Source organism: Halichoerus grypus, chromosome 1, assembly GCF_964656455.1.
Source record: "Halichoerus grypus chromosome 1, mHalGry1.hap1.1, whole genome shotgun sequence".
Classification (NCBI taxonomy): Eukaryota; Metazoa; Chordata; class Mammalia; order Carnivora; family Phocidae; genus Halichoerus; species Halichoerus grypus.
Window position 1 is genome coordinate 65580149 of NC_135712.1, and position 22824 is coordinate 65602972.

A 22824-nucleotide genomic window follows, 5' to 3' on the forward strand; every position below is an offset into this window, starting at 1 on the left:
GTGTTATATTCCCTATTTCAAATTTCCTTCTCCCATTCTCTCGTCTCCATTCTAATGCAAAATTCCTTGAAATGTTTGTGTTATATTCACTATTTCAAATTTCCTTCTCCCATTCTCTCGTCTCCAAGCTTTCTCCCATACCAATCAATAAAAACTTCTATCTAGGTCACCACTGAACTCATGGCTAAATCCAATGGTCAGTTCTCAGGCCACATCTTACTTGACATATCAGCAACATATTACACAGTTCACCATTGTCCCTACATTAAAAACACTTCACTTGGATTCCAGAACACTATATTTACGTACTTTTCTTCCTAACTTTCTAGCCATTCCTTATCAGTCCACTTTGCTGGTTCCTTCTCATTTCACTGGACTTAAAACATCAGAATGCCCAAAGACTGGCTCAAACCTTTTCTGTTTTTTATTTATATTCAAGGCCAAAATGAAATCAACCAGCCTCATGACTTTAAATGCCATTGATAATCTGATGGGTCATATATTTGTATTTATAGTCTGTAACCATCTCCAAATTTCTGACATAGATATCCAGTTACTTAACATCCACTTGGATGTCTAATAAGCATCTCAAACTTAACATATCCAAAACTGAGTTCCTGGTATTCTTTTCCTTTCCCCCATATTCTTTCCCACATCTGTTAATGGCAATTCCATCCTTCCAGTTTCTCAGGTCAGAAACATTAGAATCATCCTGGACCACTATGTTTCTTTCACACTCTAAATCCAGTTTATTAGCAAATTCTGTTGGTTTGACCTTTATAGTATCCTCAGATTCTGATCATTGCTCACCATCTCTGTTGTTACCACCTGATTGGAGGAAACCTCTATCTATTTCTTGCCTTGATTTAATGTACTAACCTATTAACTGTTCTCCCTTTGTTCAACCTTGATTCCCTTTAGAATATGCCCAGCAGGAAGAGTGATCCTGTTAAGTGAAAATTAGATTACAACACCCTATTCTCAAAATCTTCCTCATACCAAGTAAAAGTCTAATGCTTTTGGCATTATCTTTTTTCCCCATGGGACACTGGGACAACTGTTCTTTTATTCCTTGACCCTCACACTGAAGCGCCTAAACCCTGCTCTCCTATTTTCTTCAGTTACCCTTGTAGGACATTTACAGGCTTCTTAGTTTTGAAGTGGATTTTAAAACACTACTGGGATGTTAAATCACCTAAACATGTTATTTTAAATTTGATAAATTTTAAGTACGTTAAATTATAGAGTACTTTCTAAATGGAATGTATTTTTATTTATCATCCTTTTTCGAGTGTCTGTTGTATGTACACTCTTGAGCCATATCAGCCTGGGGTAATCCCCTTACTCTCTCTGCATGATGTCAGAGGACAAAGGAAGAAAAAGACTGCTGGGGCATTGCTTAAGGACAGTCTGATAATGTCCAAAGATCAATCTATCGCAGGTTACCTCTTAAGCTTTATAGTATCCTGTCCTCTGGGACTGGCAAAAACACCCATAGGTAATAATTGGGCATGGATATTCAAACTTGGAGAATCCAGGTGAGTAAACTTCTTTTCTGTATAAAGATGCATAAGCCTGCCTAAGAGCCAAAGGACTTTTTAATACAATCAAAATTGCAAGCATGAACTCTATATGTTAAAATTTCATGAAATTTATTCTAGGTGTTCAATTTCAGAAGAAAAAAAAAAACATTTTCTAGTAAATGAGCCTAAGAAATAAGGAAATGGAATCAGATGGTATGATTTTTTTCAGTTGAACTTCTTTCAATAAATGAAAATTATAAATTTTCTAAAATTTGCTTTTTAAAAAAGGATGTTAAGGGGGTCTATATAGTATGGTAAAAGAATACTGGATTAGAAATTAGGAAACCTGAGTTCTAGTCCAGGCTCAACCACTAACTTGCCATGTGACATGCACCAAGTCTCATCACTTTTCTGGGTCTCCATTTTCTCATTAATAAAATGAAAGGATTTGACAAGTTGATGTCTTAGGCCCCTTTTAGACCTAACATTCTATGATGCCAAGAAATTGCAAATGATGAACTCACAAATCTACTGATACATGTATATTACTGCAATATTATGACACTATAGATGTAAATTATCAGTATAAAACATTTACTGCCCATAAATGAATAACAACTGTTTTAGAAAGAATTTCACATGCCAGTGATATGAAATTGTTTTTATAGGTACATTCCTCTCACTGAAAGGAGCTGTGCTAACATTCTCCTGTATGGACCGAAATGGCGGATTAATGCAACCGCCATATGAAGTTTGGAGGGATCCAAACAACGTAGATGAAAATGAAAAATCTTGGAGAAGGAAACTGGTCATGAACTGCCCTTCTCCATCCCAAGAAATAGGAGATCATCAGTATACAATAATCTGCTCAGAAAAACAAGCCAAAGTCTTCTCACTGCCTTCTCAGACTTGTCTTTATGTTCATAACATCACCGAGACATCTTTTATACTGCAAGCAGATGTGGTGGTCATGTGTAACAGTGCCTGCTTGGCATGCTTTTGTGCCAATGGGCATATCATGATAATGAGGTACTTGCCTTCTTTATAAATTATCTGGTAATCACAACAGTGTGACCAAGGTACAGTTCTGAAAAGTATATGTGTAATGTGCAATCAAGAAGCAACCTGAGATTATTGCTTCATTATGTTTGTGAATGTTTCATTATTTGACAATTTGAGGAGACTATGGGGTTTTTATTTTTTTATTTTTTGCTTTTGCTAAAAATGCATTGCATTGTGAATGAAATATATATTTTAATTGATTTCAAGGAATCTAAGGAATGAGTGATTTTTCTAGTCATTCACACATTAATACACAAGCATTTACTGAACATATGTTATCTCTCAGATATTATGCTACGCATAAAATATAAAAATGAATAAAGTATAAGGGAAAGAAATGAACTTACTTTTACTATGTTTTATAATCCACACAAGAACTTTACATACAGAGTTAAATTTGGTCCTTATGATTTCTGTAGGACATAGGAAAACAAAGTAGTATTTGCATCCTCCATTTTACATATGTTAATAAATTAAAGCTCAAATTTGCCTGACATTGCAAGTCTAGGAAAGAGTGAGACCAGCACTGAACAGCATATTAAAAGTTGTCACTACAATTGAAATATAACATTGTGTAAGTTTAAGGTGTACAACATGATAATTTGATATATGTATATATTGTGGAATTACTACCACAATAATGTTAGTTAACACATCTATCACCTCACAGTTACTTTTGTGTGTGTGGTGAGAACTTTTAAGATCTACTCTTCTAGCAACTTCAAGTATACAATACAGTATGGTTAACTATAAGTCATCATGTTGTACATTAGATCCCCAGAATTTAATAATCTTATAACTGGAAGTTTATGCCCTTTGACAACCATAATAATATGATGTCAGCTGAGAGATTTCATTATACTGTTAATGAATTAAAATAAAATTCATTAGATACAAAATTAATTACCTAATGATTTTATGAGTTCAACAAACACATAATAAACATAATCTGTGTAGAAGTCACTATCATTTGTTTTAATAACTCACCTGGTTCCAAAAATCACTGAGACAGTAAAGCATTATACTAGGCCTGTGAAGGATATAAAAATTAGTAAAAACATAGTCCTAGTCCTTAAAAAGGTTACTATTAAATTGGGGGAGATAAGATACACAAGTTGAACCTTCTAGACATAAACTAAGTCCTCAGAATTCAAAGTCATGAGATAGTTGGTATATGTTATTAAAAAGGAGATGTTGGGAGGAAGGTAAACTGAAGAAGTAGATTGGGGTAAATAATTGAGGACCTTTAATGGCAGGCTAATGAGTTTGATATTAATCAGTTAGTAGCTAACCTGCTCTAGCTATACATTAAGAAATTATATGGAGAGCTTGAAATGGTCTTCTGAACTAAAATGTTAGTTATATAGAAAGCAAGGTAGAAACAGATGTGAGGGATAATTAAGGGAAACTTGCTGAATGTAAAACTGATTGTGAAGGTGATGGAGATCGTTAAATCTCAGAATTAGAATAGAATTTAAAGGTTAAAAAATTTTTATGAACTTGAATAACAGTGATGTCATTAGCAGATGGGAAAGTTATGAGAATTTGGAAAAGCTGATAATGAGAAGTTTGAGAATGAATGCCTTGCATTTGAGGTGCTTTCAAGCCGTCCCACAGAAGTTTGGCAAGCAATTTAAGGTCTGGGCTCCTAGAAAAATATGGAAGATCCAGCTTTGGAAGTCATCTATGTAAATGCATTAGTGAAAATTACAGCAGTGAATGAGATCATCAGAGAAGACAGTATAAAAAGAAAGGAGAAATAGACTGATCTGGGAACAAAAACTTGAGGGTATCTCTACATTTATGTAGTAGAAAAGAAACAAAATCCAGCAGAGGATATTGAGAAGTCATCAGAGACATAGGAAAAGGATGAGAATAACTTCATGAAACGGTAGAAGAATATCCAAACAAAAGATAGAAGACCACCAAGACAATGGTCAAGAGGTAGTCAGATACAGCAGAGAGGCCAAAGAATTTGGGTAGAAGAAGAAACACTAGGCCTGGCAACTAACAGGGTATTAGTGATCTTTGAGAAGGCAAATCTTGGGAGCATGGTGGAGGCAAAAACTAAATTTTCAATGGAGCTAGAGGCAGTGGTAGAGATCGGGAGCTGACAAACTTAGCACCCACAGACCATATCTATCCTGCCCTCCCTCTAATCTGATACTGTACAGCCTGCAAGCTAAGAATGGATTTTACATTTTAAAATGTTGAAAAAAATCAGAGAATATTTCATAATATGTGAAAATTATATGAAGTTCAAATTTCAATGTCCATAAATAAAGGTTTTTTTGGAACACAGCCACACCCATTTGCTTACATAATGTCTGGCTGCTTTTGCAAGACAAGGCAAAGTTGCGTAGTTGTAACAGAGACCCTATGACCTACAAAGCCTACAACATTTACCATCTGGCACTTTAATAAAAGTTTGCCAATCCTTAGTATAGATTATTCTTTCAGGAAATTTTGTGGTTAAAAAGAGAGATGAGAGACAGGAAAGCAGTTCAAGAGCAAAACTAGGTTTTCAAGAATGTTTTTACTGTTTTATTTTCTTTAAATAGGGGAGACATGAGTAGATTTGTAACCCAAGGAAAAGTAGTTAAAGTTTTGAAAAAATTAAAACATTTATTGTCTTCTCATTCTCTTAGATATTTCTGGTTCTTTCTCTTATCTGGTTTCTCTTTCTCAAACTTTTTCGGTATTTGTCATGAAAATCATTCCAGTCTTGTTTGAAAATGATGACTTAACTCCTAGAATGCCTTAGGTTTGAGGGGAAAAAAAATGTGTATCACCCATACCCTGCCCTCCCCTAAGCTCCCATTTAGTCACTCCAAATTTTTATTTTAAATTAAAAGACATTAAACTGTTGTCACAACTGAGATTTTTAGCTTGATAGTGATTACCCTATTTTTGTAAAATTTTAGTGTGTCTTGTTTTCTCAAATGATTTTGGGTATATCTGCAAATTAATTTCCATTTAAATAAATATGTGCTACCATTGACATTTTGAGAAGGGAAATTTCTTGAGAAATAAAAACAATAGAGTTTAAAAAAAGAACAGGAGTCATAACAACAGGAGAGTTAAGATGATATCTCTGTCTTCCTCTGCTCTTTGTAAAAGCTGCTTTACATGATAATGCTACTTTAATATTATGTCCTAGTGGAAAATTTTCATGTGTTCCTGAGGATTTCAAAAATATTTGAAAGGAAATTACTTTGGGATGATTTTAGTAATATATTAGTTGTGACTAGGGAATAATATGTGGCTTGAAGAACTGAATCCTTTGAATTGGCATTACCAATTGATCATCTTCCCATGCTAAGTATTTTCCTAGATCTTTCCAGATCCTATCAGAAATGAACTATACTGAGTCCATTCTTCTCAAGTCCTACCTTTCTGATAGTTGGCAGGTAGCTAATGATTGTTTATATGCTAATGTACCCAGACCTAGAAAATAGTAGAAAGGGATACTAGAGGCTTATCTATAAATGAGTTCTCAAACTGGGCTGTGATAGTCATTTTTAGTGAGAACCATTGCTAGTTTTGTGAACTTTTTCCTTATAAAGTGTCCCCTGCACAGAAAAAAATCTATTTTTCAGCTTTAAAATCACGTAGTTCCTTGCTTACTTCGGCAGCACATATACTAAAATCACTTAGTTCCTAGTCTTTAGCAATTGAATTACTGTTTTCCTTTTCCTACCTAAAGTAATTACACCATTTTTGTTTTCTTGGTTTACTTTTATTATGCTACATAAATAATGTAGTTTATCAGAAAAGTCCATTGGAATCCCTCGCCCACTGCCACCCATTAATTTGACTGAATCTATCATGGAAGTCTGTGTAACTGGGTTTGTTTTGGACTCATATCCTAAAGATCTTAATTACTTGAAATGCCATAACATGTAAGTCTTTGAAACCCAGTATATAATTTACATTTACAGAACATCTCAGTTCACGCAACACACATATCAACTGCTCAATAGCCATATATGGCTAATGGCTACCATATTGGACAATATATTGCTAGAACCTCATGGAAAGCTTATTCCAACTGCACAGATTTCAGGTCCCATTTTATATGATAAAGTTCTAAGGCTTAACTTGTAATTACAAACTACTTTCATAAGAGAAGTCAGTACTTTTTTTTCAAGGTACTGGTTTTATGATCTGGGATAATTTAAAATCATTATACACATCAGAATCAGTTGAATGATTTCAAAGCTTGAGATTTAATGACAAGTTTATTTTTCTCCTTTTGGCATTAGAGGTGTGATCTAAAAGCAATGAGATTAATTTTCTTCAGTAGTTTGCAAAACTGGCTCATGGCAGTATCCAAAGGGACATTCTTTATACTCTCTTCAAAACTCAAGTTCTGAGCAGTATTAAGGATTGTAAAATATCTTGAGGAAACTAAGTTCTATTGAGAAAAGAAAGGGAGACGAATTGTTCAGGTCCAAACGGACATTCTAATGAATAGGCAAAATCATGGGCTACAACATTAGGATAAGACTATAGCCATTTGGTAAGACACTTGAGATGAGTGGTATTCATTTGGCTATGCAAATTCTATTATCTGTAACTTATTCTCATTCCCTTATAACCTTAACCATGTTTATTTATTCATCATGCCTTCAGCGCAGGTGACCTAAGTTATAGGTAATTTTCATATCTTGTGTATAGAGGGAGTAGAGGAATGGGGAGCAAAGCCACTCCATTGCCAGGCACAGTGAACTGGATCCATTCCACGTGTCCATCAGTGCATAACCTCCTCAGACTCAGGAGTTTTGCCTTGAAAGGAGATAGTAGGCCAAGTATGCAGTCAGCCACTTTCTAGCTATGGTGTTTCTGCCATAACCAAAGACTATAACCATATTGTAGGAACCTGTGAAATGCTGCAAAAAGTATCCTGAAATTGCTGGCCACTGCATTTAATCCAGCCTCCAAGGATATCTGCTAAGTATCTGTGTGGATTAAGATAAAGGATGGGGCCCATGATTTTTTGTGTATATATGATTTAATGTGAAAGTCTAGTTTTTTTACCATTGAGACTTCAAGAGAATAAAAAGAAACAACCATAAAATAGTGGTATAAAAATAATTTTTTATGTAAGGGTCTGCACATTTTACACAGAGAAATTAAAGCTTCTAACAACCTGAATATGAAATGTGGATTTGCTTTTTTCCATTCAGCCTACCTAGTCTTCGCCCAGTGTTGGATGTTAATTATTTGCCACTGACAGACATGAGGATAGCACGGACATTTTGTTTTACCAATGAAGGCCAGGCATTATACCTCGTCTCTCCTACTGAAATTCAGCGGTTAACATACAGCCAAGAGATGTGTGATAATCTTCAGGTAGGTCAGGCACATTTATGAATAAACACTGGACATGGTTGTAAAAAGAGAATTAGAGAGATATCTAAAAGCTAAAGTATTATTGGGCCAGGCAATAAATATGCCTTCCCTAGAATATGTTTTGAATATATGTTCATCATTGTGACCCTGTCAAGTTTAGTGTGGGTCTAGGTATACACAGAAAAAAATAAGAAAAAAGGGAAGTGAGAGGGAGAAAGTGAAGATCATACATATTAATGGTTGATTTTTTGTTTGTTCATTTTATTCTTTGTTGTTGTTGTTGTTTTTTTACCTATGGAGAATCCTCTGTAAGATTATAAACCCTCTTAAAAAAAAAGGTTATAAACTCTCTCCCTCCAAGGTGGGGAATATGCATGTATACATAAAAATTTTGCATATAATTCAGGGAGCTCATGGACTTTTTTTTTGAAGAAATATTAATTTTGATTAAGAGCCATACAAAATAAATACATTTCTGGTGGGTTAGAATTGGGCATTTGTTTTTTATCATAGCAGTAAGCAGAGCCTTGAAACAGAATAAATATAAATGCCTATCTAACCTTGGATAAGCAGTTACAAAATTTGAAAAGAGCATCTTAGAGATTTAATTGGTTCAACCCCCTTATTTTACAGAAAAGAAAACTAAAGCCAGTTTTAGTTTAGAGGTTGAGAGTATAAGCTCTGAACTATTTCAGTTGTATTTTGCCCATTTGTATAACTTTGGGCATTTTACTTAACCCACCCATATGCTCAGTCTTGGAACACTGTTTTGAGAATTAAGTAAGAACGCTGAGCACAGTGCCTGGAACATAGTATATTTTTAAAATAAATAATAATGTTCTTATTATTGTTATTCAGTAAATACTGAGTTTTTACCATATGCCTGGCACTTGGCTAGGCTATAGGAATACAGTGATAAAACAAGATACAAGTCCCTACCCGCTAGTGTGGAGGGAGGTAAGTAAAGAGACAACCACAGCACTCTGGAAGAGACTGCCTATATGTGGCTGTGCCAGAGGTGGAGAGACATGGAAGAGGGGCCCCTGGGTTGCTGGAACAGAAGAGAGGGCTAGTTAGAAAAGGGTTATAAGGAGTGAGTAAGAGTTGTCCATAGGAATGGATGGCTGGGAATGGAAAAGGAAATGATATTCCTGGCAGAATAGTTGTGTGCAAAACCCCGGGGGTTCAGGAAACTGCCAACAAAGTGAAGAGTTAGTGAAAAGGATGGAGGGATAGTGCTGGAGAATTTTTCCAGAACAGATCTGGGAGCACCTGGTAAGAGCCTAAGGAATCTGGCATTTATCCCAAGGGCAACAGGAAGTCATTAAAAAGGTTTAACAGATTTGTTTATGAAAACTAAGATTCTGGTTGCGTATTGTTTCAAGGAATAAGGGAGAACAATTAGAAGGCTTTTTTTTAAATAATTAAGGCCAAAAATAACTATGTCTTAAAGCAGCCAGCAGTGAGAATGGAGAAAAGTTAGCAGATTCAATTGCTATAAAGTATAATCAGTTGGATTGGAGGGTTAGTAGTTGTAGCAGTGAGGGAAAAGAAGGAATTAATAATTATTCCTGGGTTTCTGGCTAAGTAGATGGTGCTGCCATTTCCAAAGAGAAGGGATCCAGGAGGAAGACTGCAGGTCTGGTGAGTAGAGGTGAGAGGAAGAGGATGAAGAAAGTCAGGCTGCAGGTTCATAGACAAACTGATATTAGGTCACAGATCTCCTGACTTTTGGTTGAAGTGCCTTCCTCCACACCAGTGGTTCTCAAATTTTGGTCTGCTTCAGAAAGACCTGGAGAACACATTAAAAATATAGATAACCAGAGCACATCTATATAGATTCTGATTCAGTATGTGTGAAATAAAGCCTAAGCATCCGTGTTTCTAACAAGGGATTTTTCCAGTCATTCTAAAACACATCAAATATTGAAAACAATTGTATCTTACTATGCAGGAGCTAGGCTCATTTTTGACTCATATTTTGACTCATTTGTATTGAACCATTTCCTAGTTTTGTACTTCATATAAAAATAAATCCAAACGTCCTCCACATATTACCAAAGGCTTCCTTCTTCATAGGGTTGTCCGTGCTTGGTTCAGGAAAGGGGTTAGGACAGAAAGAGGCTATGGTAATTGAAAAAGGATCCTAAATCCAGATTGGGAGTCATTGATCAGGTAGAAATTAATCCTAAGGTAAATATATTAGCTTCTCATGTTTTCTAACTGTAAAGGGGAGAAAAGAAGAGGACAGAAAAATGAAAATTTTCAGATGTCAGTTACTAGAGAAGGAAAGGAAAAGGAGGTAGAGAAGAAATGCCAGAAATAAAACTGGGAGCAAAGCAAAAATCGCCAGGAAAATATATGGAAAGCAGGCTATCTTTTTATTCTGTGCTTTAACATACTACAGGGTTATCTTTTTTCTATCACTTTATTTTTAGTTACTCTAATGCTTTTTTGTTTGAATTTGATACAGGACATGCTAGGAGATTTGTTTATTCCCATTGAGACACCAGAAGCTCAAAACAGAGGCTTTCTCAAGGGACTCTTTGGTGGAAGTGGACAAACATTTGACAGAGAAGAGCTCTGTGAGTAAACTCCTGATTATGAAACTGTACCACTGAATAGAAGACTTGTTTCTGCATGTGTGTGTGTGTGTGTGTGTGTGTGTGTGTGTGTAACTTAATGTAGTATGTGGTCTCAAATTCCAGACCAGGTTTTTTTGCTTCTATACCATGAAAATTATTTTTTTACCAAACATGAATAAAATCGGTTACTTCATATTAGGAAATAGTTTAACAAAAACAGTATATGCAATTCATACAAATAATGAGTAAGCTAATAAATACATCATTTGCAAGTAGATCATACCTGCAAGGCAGGGTGAAGATAATCAATTACTAAATTCTGGAAAAAATGTTTGTGAATCTGCCTGCCTTTAATCACTGCTGGGAAACAGATTCTTTATTCAGAACACAAGGTTTATCAATGCTACACAATAAATTACTTTAAAATTCTTCCAGTGGAACTCTGATGAATAATCGAAAAGGAGTAGAAAGATACTAGGGAACATTTTCAGAAAGAATGTATTTCCCAGAATATCTCAGCCCTATTTGGTCTTGAAGATCAAAACTCCTTTCTCTTGAACTTTTCACCAAGCAAAAGATCTAGGTGCCTCCATATGATGGAATACTATTCAGCCATAAAAAGAAATGAAGTTTGATACATGCTACAACAGGGATGAAACTTGAAGACATCATACTAAATTAAAGAAGGAAAAAAGGCCACATATTGTATGATTCCATTTATAAGATATGTCCAGAATAGGCAAATCCATAGAGACAGAAAGTAGATTAGTGGTTGCCAAGCACTGGGGCAAGGAGGGAGGGGGAGTGACTGCTAATGGGCACAGAGTTTCTTTTTGGAGTAATGAAAATGTTTTAAAATTAGATAGCGGTGATAGTTGCGTAACTCTGTCAGCACACTAAAACCACTGAATTGTACACTTTATGTATATAAAGTATGTGAATTATATCTCAATAAGGCTCTAATTTAAAAAAATACCTTTTGATATTACTCCTAACATTACATCCTTAAGAATGCTCACTAAATTTCTACCAAGATAGCTGTCTTTCAATAAAAACTTCCAAAAAAATCATTAAAATTAAACTGAACTTTGTAAATGATAGGGAAATTTTTGTTCTTTTATAAAGTAACAAAATTTCAACACATGTATACTAATGTCCATCATGCATACCCTGTTCTTTAGTATTTACTTCCTCCCACACACACATCTTTAAACAGTAACAACAACTGAGGCCTACAGAGGATGATAGCAACAGGAAGAGAGATGGTAGGAATGAAGACGGGCAGAAATTTAAACAAATGAACAGACCTAAGATTGGAACAGACCCTGATACGGGTTAAATATGAAATCACATATATTGTGAGCATCCCAATTCAGCAATGTCAAGAAATGCAATGATGCCATATTGCATGGAATCCACACACATACAAAGGCAGGCAGTAACAATATGGTTACCTCACAGTCTCAGACTCTTTCATAGATATTTTCGTGGGTAAAAGCTAACATCTCCCAATACCCATCTACGATAAGAACAAATATGTCTCTCTCTCAATGAGAATTACGACACTAGAATTTAAGGTAAGTACTTTGGTGATAAACTTGATTCTAATTATTTGAATTACTGACAATATGTCTTAAATTGCTATGGCTTGAATCCCAGTTGGGGAAGCTTCAGCGGGAAGAGCATCTCGCAGCTTGGCCCAGCACATTCCCGGACCAGGTGGTATAGAAGGGATGAAAGGTGCTGCCGGAGGGGTGATGGGAGAGCTGACACGCGCTCGGATCGCACTTGATGAGAGAGGACAGAGGCTAGGAGAGCTGGAAGAGAAGACTGCAGGCATGATGACCAGCGCGGAAGCATTTTCCAAACATGCACATGAGGTAAACGGCTTAATATAGCGTCTTCATACAATAATAACTTGAAACACTGGGGCCCTGCACAAGAAAGCCCAGAGATGTCACTGTAAGTAATCCTGTGTGAGAACCAGGGTAACCTGGATCTCGTTATAAGTGTCATAATTCCCCCAGTATTTGGGAGAGAAATGTTTTTAAACACTATATTAATACTACTTTACCTTAGGAGATAATTTAAAAGAAAATTATTCATTGGTTCTGATACATTGGGTCTATATTGTGCATCTGCTACTAAAAAGGTGCTTAGATACATTATATGATCCTCCCCCCTCACCCAAAAAAGGTGTGAGGGGCACTAGAAGCTGGAATCCACACACTACTTTTTGCTTTAATCGTTAAAAATCAGCTGAGTCTTTTCAGCTTCATTATTTTTAAAAAATCTTTTCATATGTACTTTATTTCAAAAAGTAAAGGAAGTTTTATAAATTTAAGATTTAGATATGCATGATTGGCTCAATATGACCTTGCTTTGGCTAGTACTTTTAAAGATTTTTAAAAACATTTTATTGTGACTATTTTTTCTTTGCAGTTAATGCTGAAATATAAGGATAAGAAATGGTACCAATTCTAAACTTCTAAAGAAGCTCTGACTGCTTTGAGAAACCATTATTCAGGGAAACCAAATTTATTCCCAGCATCACTATTCAACTTGCTAGAAGCCAGTTTCTTCTACAAAATGTTCCATTACAGTCCATCTGAAGTTATCATAAGGGAAATTTATTAGACACTGTACAACCCAAAGGCGGGAACCCTGGTTAAAATCCCAAGACACGGCTGAATTTGCCTTTTCCCAACGTGGAATGGAGCTATCATCTTGGCCTGTCATTTGCTAAGGATTTACATTTAGGAACTACGGGGAGTCCTTCTGATTTGAAAAAATCCTGTACAAACAAAAGCATTAATGCACTTAATGAAAAAAAAAATCTTTGCATGATAAATTAACATCCTAAGAGGAAAAGAAAAAAAGCATGTTGTGACAGAAGAAAAAAAGATTTATGGCAAACTATTTTTATAAATTGGGCCACACCTGACAATTTAAAAAATCTGCATTAGAAGATATCAGTGTATTTCAGGTACATTTACCATACCCAACTGAAAAAGAAAAGAAAACCAGAGTTTTCTTCTCATCTATAACTTTCATTATACTAGGACATTATTGAATTCTTATGGCAAGAGTCTGATTAATGTTTGTCTTTCCATAATATTTTACATCATCACCGTTATCAGTCATAATCGAGTATTGCCAGGATAGTAAGTCATTCCTCACACAGTAATTTCCATTTGTCACTTTCAGAACAATTGGCTATTTTTAGTCATAAACCGTGCAGGGTTGGGTCACCTCAAAGCATTTTTCAGCCTGGCTTGTGCTCTGCAGGGGAGTTAATGATAAGTTGGGGGAAACTAGACTACAGGAACAGTGCAGTTAGCTTTGAGAACTGATTTCACACACTCTGGTTTCAGTTTCTAAAGGGATATGTTTTTAATGCTCCATTTGTATCTTTGTCTGCCAATTACACAGTATATTACTGTTCAAGCCCAGTGGTGTCTTCAATCCAAAGGTGCTCTTGCAGCCTGACACTCACAGACCAAACTGGTCATTCTCTTTAATATGATTCAGTAAAACCTCAGTTAATGTTTTGGGAAAGAGATTCTGATTTACTACATTTCTGATTAACAAGGGCTTTCATTAGTAAATACTTTTTGGTTCAATACTTATTATTGAAAATCTTTATAAAATGTGGTATTTTTGCTATGTTGGCCTTAGTCACCATTATAGACAACAGAAATACAGAGAGAATTTAATGATACAAAATGAATAATTTTGTCACTCTTTAGGCTAAATGATATAAGCCACAAATTATGTCAGTAGATACCGAACACCTTTTCCTTATTAAAAACTCTTTTCAAAGTGAAATAAGGCATACCCTTAATATGATAAAAGTTATCTGTCATTAACAGTGAGGCTCTAGAGGCAAATAAATAAAGACACCTGCTATCATTATTTAACATGATTCTGGAAATTAAAAGTCATAGAAAATGAATATATGCAGGTTCTAGGACCCATCCTGTAATATGTTGTTCCTTCAAAAATAATTTAAAAAAAAATTAATGGGTTTGACTTAATGAATTTTGATTATTCCAGGTCTTACCAGATTTGCATTTGTATTTCCTAAGAATTCACCATTTTTCCTGAAATCCAGGTTATTTTAGTAGCCCCAAATAGTATTTGTTTGTTTTTTTTAGATTTTTTAATTCTTAGTGTATTTTTTTGAAGTGGCAATTCCTTTAAATGTTCTCAGTAATTTTGAGAAAAGATGATAGAGTCAGAAAATGTACACTTTATCTCCCCAACTCCTGATTAGTGGAATACAAATTAATGAGGTTTTACTGTATCAGAATTATTTTTATAATTCAAAGAGACAGCAATAACAAGAATCTGATGTGGATGTGATTTTTCTCTTTGAACTTTTCTGTTCTGTTGCACTGACCTTAGCATGCATGTGCATGCACACACACCATCACAACCACCACCACCATCTTATCATCATCATCTTTGGAAAATGAGTACTGTTGATCCATGTAATTCTTTACATGTCTCTTCTCCACTGTTTAAATGTCTTGCCTCTATCTTGGAACATAAGAAAAATACTCCTAGTAACTTGGACAATGATAGAGAAAATAACTCTGAGTCTTTGTCATCAAAATTACATTATATCTACTATGGTGGCTTCAGAAGATAAGCTTGCAAGCTACAGTCTCCAAGTCGACTTTATCTCCCTATGACTCCCTCAGGAGATAAACCCTTCTTAGTGTCCCAGGGGAAAATGGGTCTTTGTGCTCTATTCACCAATAAGAAGCTAGAAGTATTTGTTTTCTTGAATCTAATAATCCCTACCATGAAATCATCCATTAACCTTGGTGTTTGGAGGGAAGGATGATTATCATTTATTTTAATCCCTTACAACTTTGCTTCCTACACTTAAGACTCAGACTTAGTGCCCCAATCACCATAGGGGCCATCATCTAACTTTGGAAGGATAGTGACAGAACTGAGAGAGATGTTTCCTGATAATTTAGTCATAAAGACAATTTTTCAAATCTTTTATATAGCCTTGGAGTGATTCTCAAGTTAATAAATCAGAATCTAGGTTTCTATTCCTCAAAGATCTTAAGGGATTATAAAAGGAAAAAGTTTATTGTTGGAGTCCCTTTTTATGTGACCTATGTGTCCAATTTTAAATGTACCATCTGTTATCGGCATTAAGGGTTCTCCAGGGCTTAGAGAAAGAAAGAGAGAGAGAGAGATTATGCCCAAGGTTGGTTGAAGAAGATGAAAATGAGCTCTTTTAAATACTTGGTTATAAAATGTTTGGCAGAAGGGAAAAATGAAAAAGGTCTAGAAAAGTAAGCTAAAAATCCTCTCCTTGGTTTAGGATCATTGGGACAACCCAGGAGAATGTGATTACAGCCTGACCCTATGGAAAGACATTATAACTTGACTACTTTCTTTGAGAGGCAATGCCAAAAGGACTCAGACATTTCTATCAGGGTTTGCTCTTTGCATCAGGAGAAAAGTGGTAGCCTTCACAGCTTCCTCACCTTTGTCTTCTGTAACACCAACCCCATTACTGACTACATACTATTTCATATACACAGTGCTCCAGGTGCCAGAGATACTTGCCAGTAAGTCATGTATTCTGGATGGCACCATTACAGGGAGTATGGTTGTTCTGTAGCAAGTTTAGTGTACATAATTGCATATAACATAGCCCTAAAGGGATAAAATGCAGAAGATAAGGTCTGACTTTGCAAAGTAAGAGGAAGTGCCAATTTGGTGCAAGAGGATTGGGGTGGGGAGGGACATGAGAGCCAGAGTTAAGTGGAAGAGGTTTTGATGAGAAACTAGAGGCACAGATGGCCACTTTTATTTATATAGTTATGTAGGGAACTGATTCTCAACCTTGGCTGTACATGAGAATCACCTAAGGAGCTTTTACAATTCCAATTATATCAAAATCTCTTGGAGTGGGAGCCGAACATTGTTATTTTTGAAAGCCCCCAATGTGGTTCCAGTGTCAGCCAGGGCTGACAAACACAGCTTTATGGTCGATTAAGGAAGACACATTTGTCTACCTCGGCTGGTATCCAAGCCCCACTTCTGAGGAGTCGTGGAAGGCAAGATGCAAGGATACAGTGTTGTCTGGATTGAGAATTATTGTGTTGTAACCCAAAACAAAGGTTCTGTGCAAATTTCTGACCAGGCAATGCCCCATTGACTTTTAATAATTCTGTCTTTGTGATTTTCTCCCATGTGACTTGGCCATTATTCCTATTCAAACATCTAGGTTTTGATTGTCTTATACATGTGACATCACAAGACACTGGAAGAAATATAAGAAATTCAACAGCATGTAAAGCTAAGTGGAAAACTAATTCTTAGTAGTTGTATAGTGGAAATTAAAACAATCATTTATTAAATCAGGCCCAAATTTATTTTTCATTCTTCATTTGGAGGAGACATGGGTACTAGGTACCTGTTCTGCTATAGTATATTTTACTGGACTTGATCTTAGCAAGAAGGAAGAACAGCAGTTCCTTTTTGATTGTTGTCTTAGCTCCCAGGGCCACTTATATTTTTTTTCTTAGTTATTGGACATGTGTTTAAAGGGAGAAGAATGTCTGTAACTCACGATCTGGCCTCCAGTGCCCTGAGAGACTGTTTTCACCTTCAAAAAGGGAGAGTCTGCCTATCCAAGGCAATAACCCTCAATGAGAAAACGTGAGAGTTCTCTCCTCTCTTACTGCTCCCCTCTGGTATTGGCCTGTGCGTCTCAACTGCAAAGCCAGAAAATAAACTAGGTGGTGGTCATAGACAAGTGTACACAGAATCAAAATCTCTAATAACCTATAATTTTTAGTAATTATGTGATGTTTTATTCTAGAAAATAAGAAACAGATGACATCATTGATGTATCTTTCTTTCATCTTCAGAATTTTTGCATCTTTTCAGAAAATGACAAATTACTATTTTTCTGTTGCACTCAGCAATTGTGACTATACTTAAAATTCTTGTAGTCTGTAGAGATATCAATAAAATTGTATATGTTTGTACATAGATGCTCTTATGTTATGATATCATGCACTACTAAACATTTTTGCCAAGATTAAATATGGACAGAGGGAAGACTTTCATCTGCAACACTTTGAACCATGGTTTTGCAAAGTATACTTGTTTTAAAAATGCAGAGAAGTGGGTAGGGGAGCGATGTACAGCACATTTGTTTGAAATAAGAAACAGAAAGAAAAGACTAAACACAAGTTCTCCAAACTCACAGATTTTGCTAGAGTTTATTAATCCAAAAGGATAGAATAGCACCCCAAGCATCCCCAAATTTCAAACTGGGGAGTTGTGTAACTTTTTTATGGAAGATTTTACAATTTTTGAGGATGCTGATTGATTAAACCTTTGGTGAATTACAAGTAAAACTAAATTTGGTGAGGGTGCAGAATAAAAATCTGAGGCTGAGTAAGATATACTTACAAACTCAATATTCATACCTTACTTCTTGACTTCTTTAAAATAATCCCATTCAGGCAATAACATAAACCATTATGGGCTTTTATCACTTCCTGGTGGTTATAATGAACATTCATTAACCCCACAACCTCCAAAAGTCCCCCAGAAAGACATTGCTCTCCCGGCTTTCATCTGCACAGTTAATTCCTCTTCAGGTACTTTCTTTATATTTACCTATACTGTAGCCTTAGCCAATTAAGCTTATTCTTCCAAATGCTGTCTAATATCTTGAAGATACAGAATCCAGGTTTCTCACTGATGGAGAAGTACAAATAAAAGGGAATGTGAGAGTAAATATTGGATTAGAATTGGAACTATCAGTGTGAATTTTATGTATATACATACATACACACACACATATCCATGATGCAAAAGTGTGTGTGTTGCTCACATATATGTATCCTAATTCTGAATGCTGAGAGGACTGGGAACACCACTCCAGGAACATAAAGCACACCTAGAGCTTGGATTTTGATTGTCAAGAAATAGCTGGTTTCAAGGCTGGAATATATTTTTATTCCAGAAAATAAAATATTCAAAGAATGATGGAGATGTGTCAAAAGGACACAGAAGCCAGCTTGAAAGGGCCCACATAGGTCAAATCAGGGATAATTTGAGAGTCAAAATTAATAATAGTAATTGAATAAAATAGCTACCCATGAGTCCACACTGATGTTAATTAATTAATTAGGAGAAGGGAAATCTCGTCCTTACAATAGAATGTCTACCAATAAATGTGGATAGAATTTTTAAATTACTCTTTGTCACACACTGTAGAAATTAGGGGCAATAAACCAGTGGATGCTAAAACTCGGGTTAAAATGGAATGAAGGAACAGAATACTCACATAGTCCCAAAGTATCTTCACAAAAACTACTTGTTAATCAAAAAGATAAGATATAATTGTAAACTACAGAAACCTGGTAGACACGATTTTAAACAAGTGATCTAAGTTATCACTACCAGTAAGGGAATAAATCAACATCATGTGCCATCTGACAGCATATAAGAAGAAGACAGCATCACCTCTGTAGTAATTCTGCCAAAAATACACAACCCAGGTCTAACCATAGGAAATATTGGACAAAATCAAATTGACATTCTATAAAATGACTGCCCTGTATTTAAAATTATCAAAGTCATGAAAGTCAAGGAAAGATGGATGTTCCAGATTTAAGGAGACCAGAGAGTCATGACAGCTGCGTATAACACGTGATCTTGGATCTGACCCTTTTGCTATAAAAAACATAATTGCAGCAATTCACAAAACTCACTTGAGTGGGATTCTTGGTACTATTCTTGAAACTTTTATTTAGGTTTGAAATTACTTCAAAATAAAATTATAAAAATAAAACGTTTTCAATTTTGTCGCATTACTTGCATTTCAATGACATTGTCTTCTACCTTTCATAGTAAATGGACAACTGCTTTATGGGGTTAGAGTAGTTTTTCAAGATGGTTTGGGAAGCCAACCATTATTTAAAATTTTTCTTTTAAAAATGTTTTAATTACACAAATAATACATGAATGTATATTTATAATCATACCAAATAATAAGACAAAATAAAGCGAAAGTTTCCCTCGGTTACCTCCTACCCTTTTCTATTCATAGTTATTAGTTCATTGTTTCCTTCCAAACATTTTTCTATGCTGCAACTTGCTTATTCATGTACCTATTATGTCTTAGGTAACTTTCTATCATCAGTATTTACAAATATCACTCAGTCTTTTTAATTTACTTGTATTATTCGATAGTGTCCATAAAGCATAATTTTTTACCATTCCTCTACTAGTAAACAGATATTTTCCAATCCCTTGATATTATAAATAAGACTGCAATAAACATTGTTGCACATGCATTTTGCATATCTGCAAACAGTTCTCTAGAGAAGATATTGTGGAATTAAGTCAAAGGGCATGCTCAATCAGACCTCTCAAATAGATGTTGCCAATTAAACTATCCTTCACCAGTATACAAGAATTACTGTTTCCTTACATCTTCACCTATTCTCAATATTAATCTTATTTTTCTCACAATCTAAAAGGTGAAAATGACATCTTACTGTTTTTTGGAATTTCCCTGATTAGTGAAATTGAATACCTTTTTATGTTTAATTAGACACACTTACTCTGTCTTCTGTGACTTGTTTGTAATTTTTTACTACATTCTCTGAATAGTTCTATTGTGGCCACCCTACAGAAGAAGACTGGATGGCCTACCCAACATTTGGTTTGGATGTTGAAACTGATCCACCACACACACCCTAAGAGTGTATGAAAAATAAAGCTTTCTGGGGAGATTCGTAGCTCCCAAATTGGTCAAAAATAGCTACACAGAATAAGGAAAAAAGACAGGCTGGCGGTTTTTATGTGGTTAGAGGGTGGGGCCAGGATTTGCAGGAAGGAGTTTGCCCGATAAAGGAGGGAGCACCAAGTCTTGCTTCTCAGCTTACCCAGATGTGGGGCAGAGGAGAAGAGATGGTGAGACTTAAAACTTGTCAGCAAACAGCAAAAAATGGAGTCAGACTCTTTATTATAGGTCACTTTTCTATTATTCATTTTTATTACAACCCTGGAAATTAATGTAGCCTATTTGTTTTCTATAACTGATTTTTCCTTGAGTCTTCCTAAAGGCCAGTCAGATAATCTCTCCCTTTCCTTTTAGCAAGACAGGCTTCCTGGTTTGGAGGAAGGCTCATGTGACCTCATGGCAAGGGAAGAGGGGTGGTGGTTCTTGTGCTTCCCTGTGAGTCCTGCATCATTCATTCTACAGTAGTGGCTGGTCTGGTGTACACACTTGAACACCTTTCACTGATTTGTACTGAAGCCCAATTAGTGAACGTGTGGCTTCCTCTCCTGTTTGGAGAAGGGCCTGCGGTCATCACTTGCTAACTCAGCCTCATCTAGGCTCCGGATACCTTTTGGGTTCTCATGCCCTGGATTAGACTGTTCTGTGTCTTAGATGTCTGCCATCCCTTTTTCATATTGAGGATTTTCTTTTAATGTAATCAAATTTTATAATCTTTTAGCTTTATGACTTTTAAACATTGTTTAAAGGTCTTTATGTCTATAAAATAATAACTCATAACCTCTTTAATTTTATAGCTTTATTTTTACATTTAGGCTTTTAATCCATCTGGAGTTTTGAAATAGAGATCTAACTTGATATTTTAAGAAATGGGTAACATATCACTATACCCTCTTTTTTTTAATGACATCTAATTTGAAATGACATCTTAATTTTCTATATACATAATGTCTGTTTTGTAAATTCTTCAGTCTGCCCCAGTAATTGTCTATTACTGTGTCCATATCAAATATTAAATTACTTTATCTTTATAATCTGTCCTAATATCTGATAGATATCTTTGATCCTTTTCAAGTTTGGTAGGTATTGATCTTATTTCTCTAGGTAAGTTTCAGAATATCAAAAAAAAAGTCCTCTTGAGACTTTCAATGAAATCACAGTAAATTTATGGGTTAACAAATAATGATGTTTTTTGCTGTCATCACTTCCTCTAGGACATTTCATCCTTTTTGTCACAACCATTTTCCTCATTTATATTGATAATTTTGCCTTCACTAAATTTTTTATATTGCACATCTAGAGTACCTTGGATAGCATCAGTAACAATATTTCTAGTCAGCTATTTCTTCTATAACTCTGTTCGATTTGAATTTCACTTCTAGTGTTGTCATTTTTCATTTCTCTGGTGCACTTGCATCTTTATTAGCCAATTTCCTCTTTTGATTAACCATTTTTGTAAAATGTCACATGAATTTAACACTGGGAGACCAAGAGTCAGTGCTGCTATATGTTTTACTGTCTGTGCCTAAAATCAATGACAGATGTGCAGTGACCAATCATGGATAGACTTTGAAAGAAGTGATGCATTTGGTAACTTATCATGATGCATGTGTTAGTGTCCTATTAGTGCTAAAACAAATTACTACAAACTTACTGGCTTAAAGCAACACAGATTGAAGAGTGGCATCACTAAATTGGTGACACGGATCATTCCCAACTTCACACCCCCTCACAAGAACAACTAACAACTATACACAGACACCAGTGAGAAATCCTAGAACACAGGGCTGAGACTGAAGCATCCCCCTGGACCAAGGAGACTGAGACAGACCACATTACAAGGGTAAAAGGAGCGGCTACACTGACCACACTGCCTCTCCCCCAGATCAGCGCAGCATGACACCAAGAAGTATCCCCTAAGCCTATGGTTTCTCCAATGGGTGGACATCCAGCTCCCCTACCATTGTGAGTCCCTTCTTGGGGGTCTCACTCATCTTGCCCCAAGGGGATCTCAGGGGAATCTGCAGGGCTTGACCACTGGAAATTAGATTGTGACAGTAGGAGAGACTTGCAACAACCAGCACCTGGATCTTGGCAGACCAAGATCTTACTTATAGCACCCAAGGAGAAGTCACAAACAGCATCTATGTTCATCTGCAGAACCAAAACAGTGGTATAGTCTGACCAGGGAACTTGGCAGGGTGCAGGTTCACCTGACTTATGACCTCAAATAAAGAGCCTTTCCAGCCCTGGAGCCTGGTCTGCCCCCATCTCCTACCATGCCCCCCCACCCCACCATTCATACAGGGATGCTGAGTCGTAGCCTTACCCACTGTTCAATGTAGCTCCTAGCCCTGCCTATCCAGAAAGCCTGAACAGAAGATCTGAAAGTGGCATAGCCCAACAATGCTCAAGTGTAGAGTCCAGCAGGCAGATCTGATCATCGGTACAGTAAGCCAGTGGCCACATTCTGCCAGGAAACTTGGGTCAGCAACAAAGA

The 22824-nt window shown here is 35.9% G+C and overlaps 1 protein-coding gene across 8 annotated transcripts in view; it reads left to right on the forward strand.

Moving 5' to 3' along the window:
- The window catches only part of STXBP5L (syntaxin binding protein 5L), a 428903-nt gene extending 411353 nt beyond the window's left edge, over window positions 1-17550 (forward strand). For all 8 annotated transcript variants that reach the window (XM_078066497.1, XM_078066496.1, XM_078066495.1 and 5 more), the window contains 5 exons: window positions 2192-2552; window positions 7775-7940; window positions 10414-10525; window positions 12185-12405; window positions 12968-17550. In XM_078066497.1, the coding sequence (XP_077922623.1) occupies window positions 2192-2552; window positions 7775-7940; window positions 10414-10525; window positions 12185-12405; window positions 12968-13009 (902 nt within the window). In that variant the 3' untranslated portion in view covers window positions 13010-17550. The remainder of the gene's footprint in view (window positions 1-2191; window positions 2553-7774; window positions 7941-10413; window positions 10526-12184; window positions 12406-12967) is intronic.
- Window positions 17551-22824: the final 5274 nt, after the last annotated feature.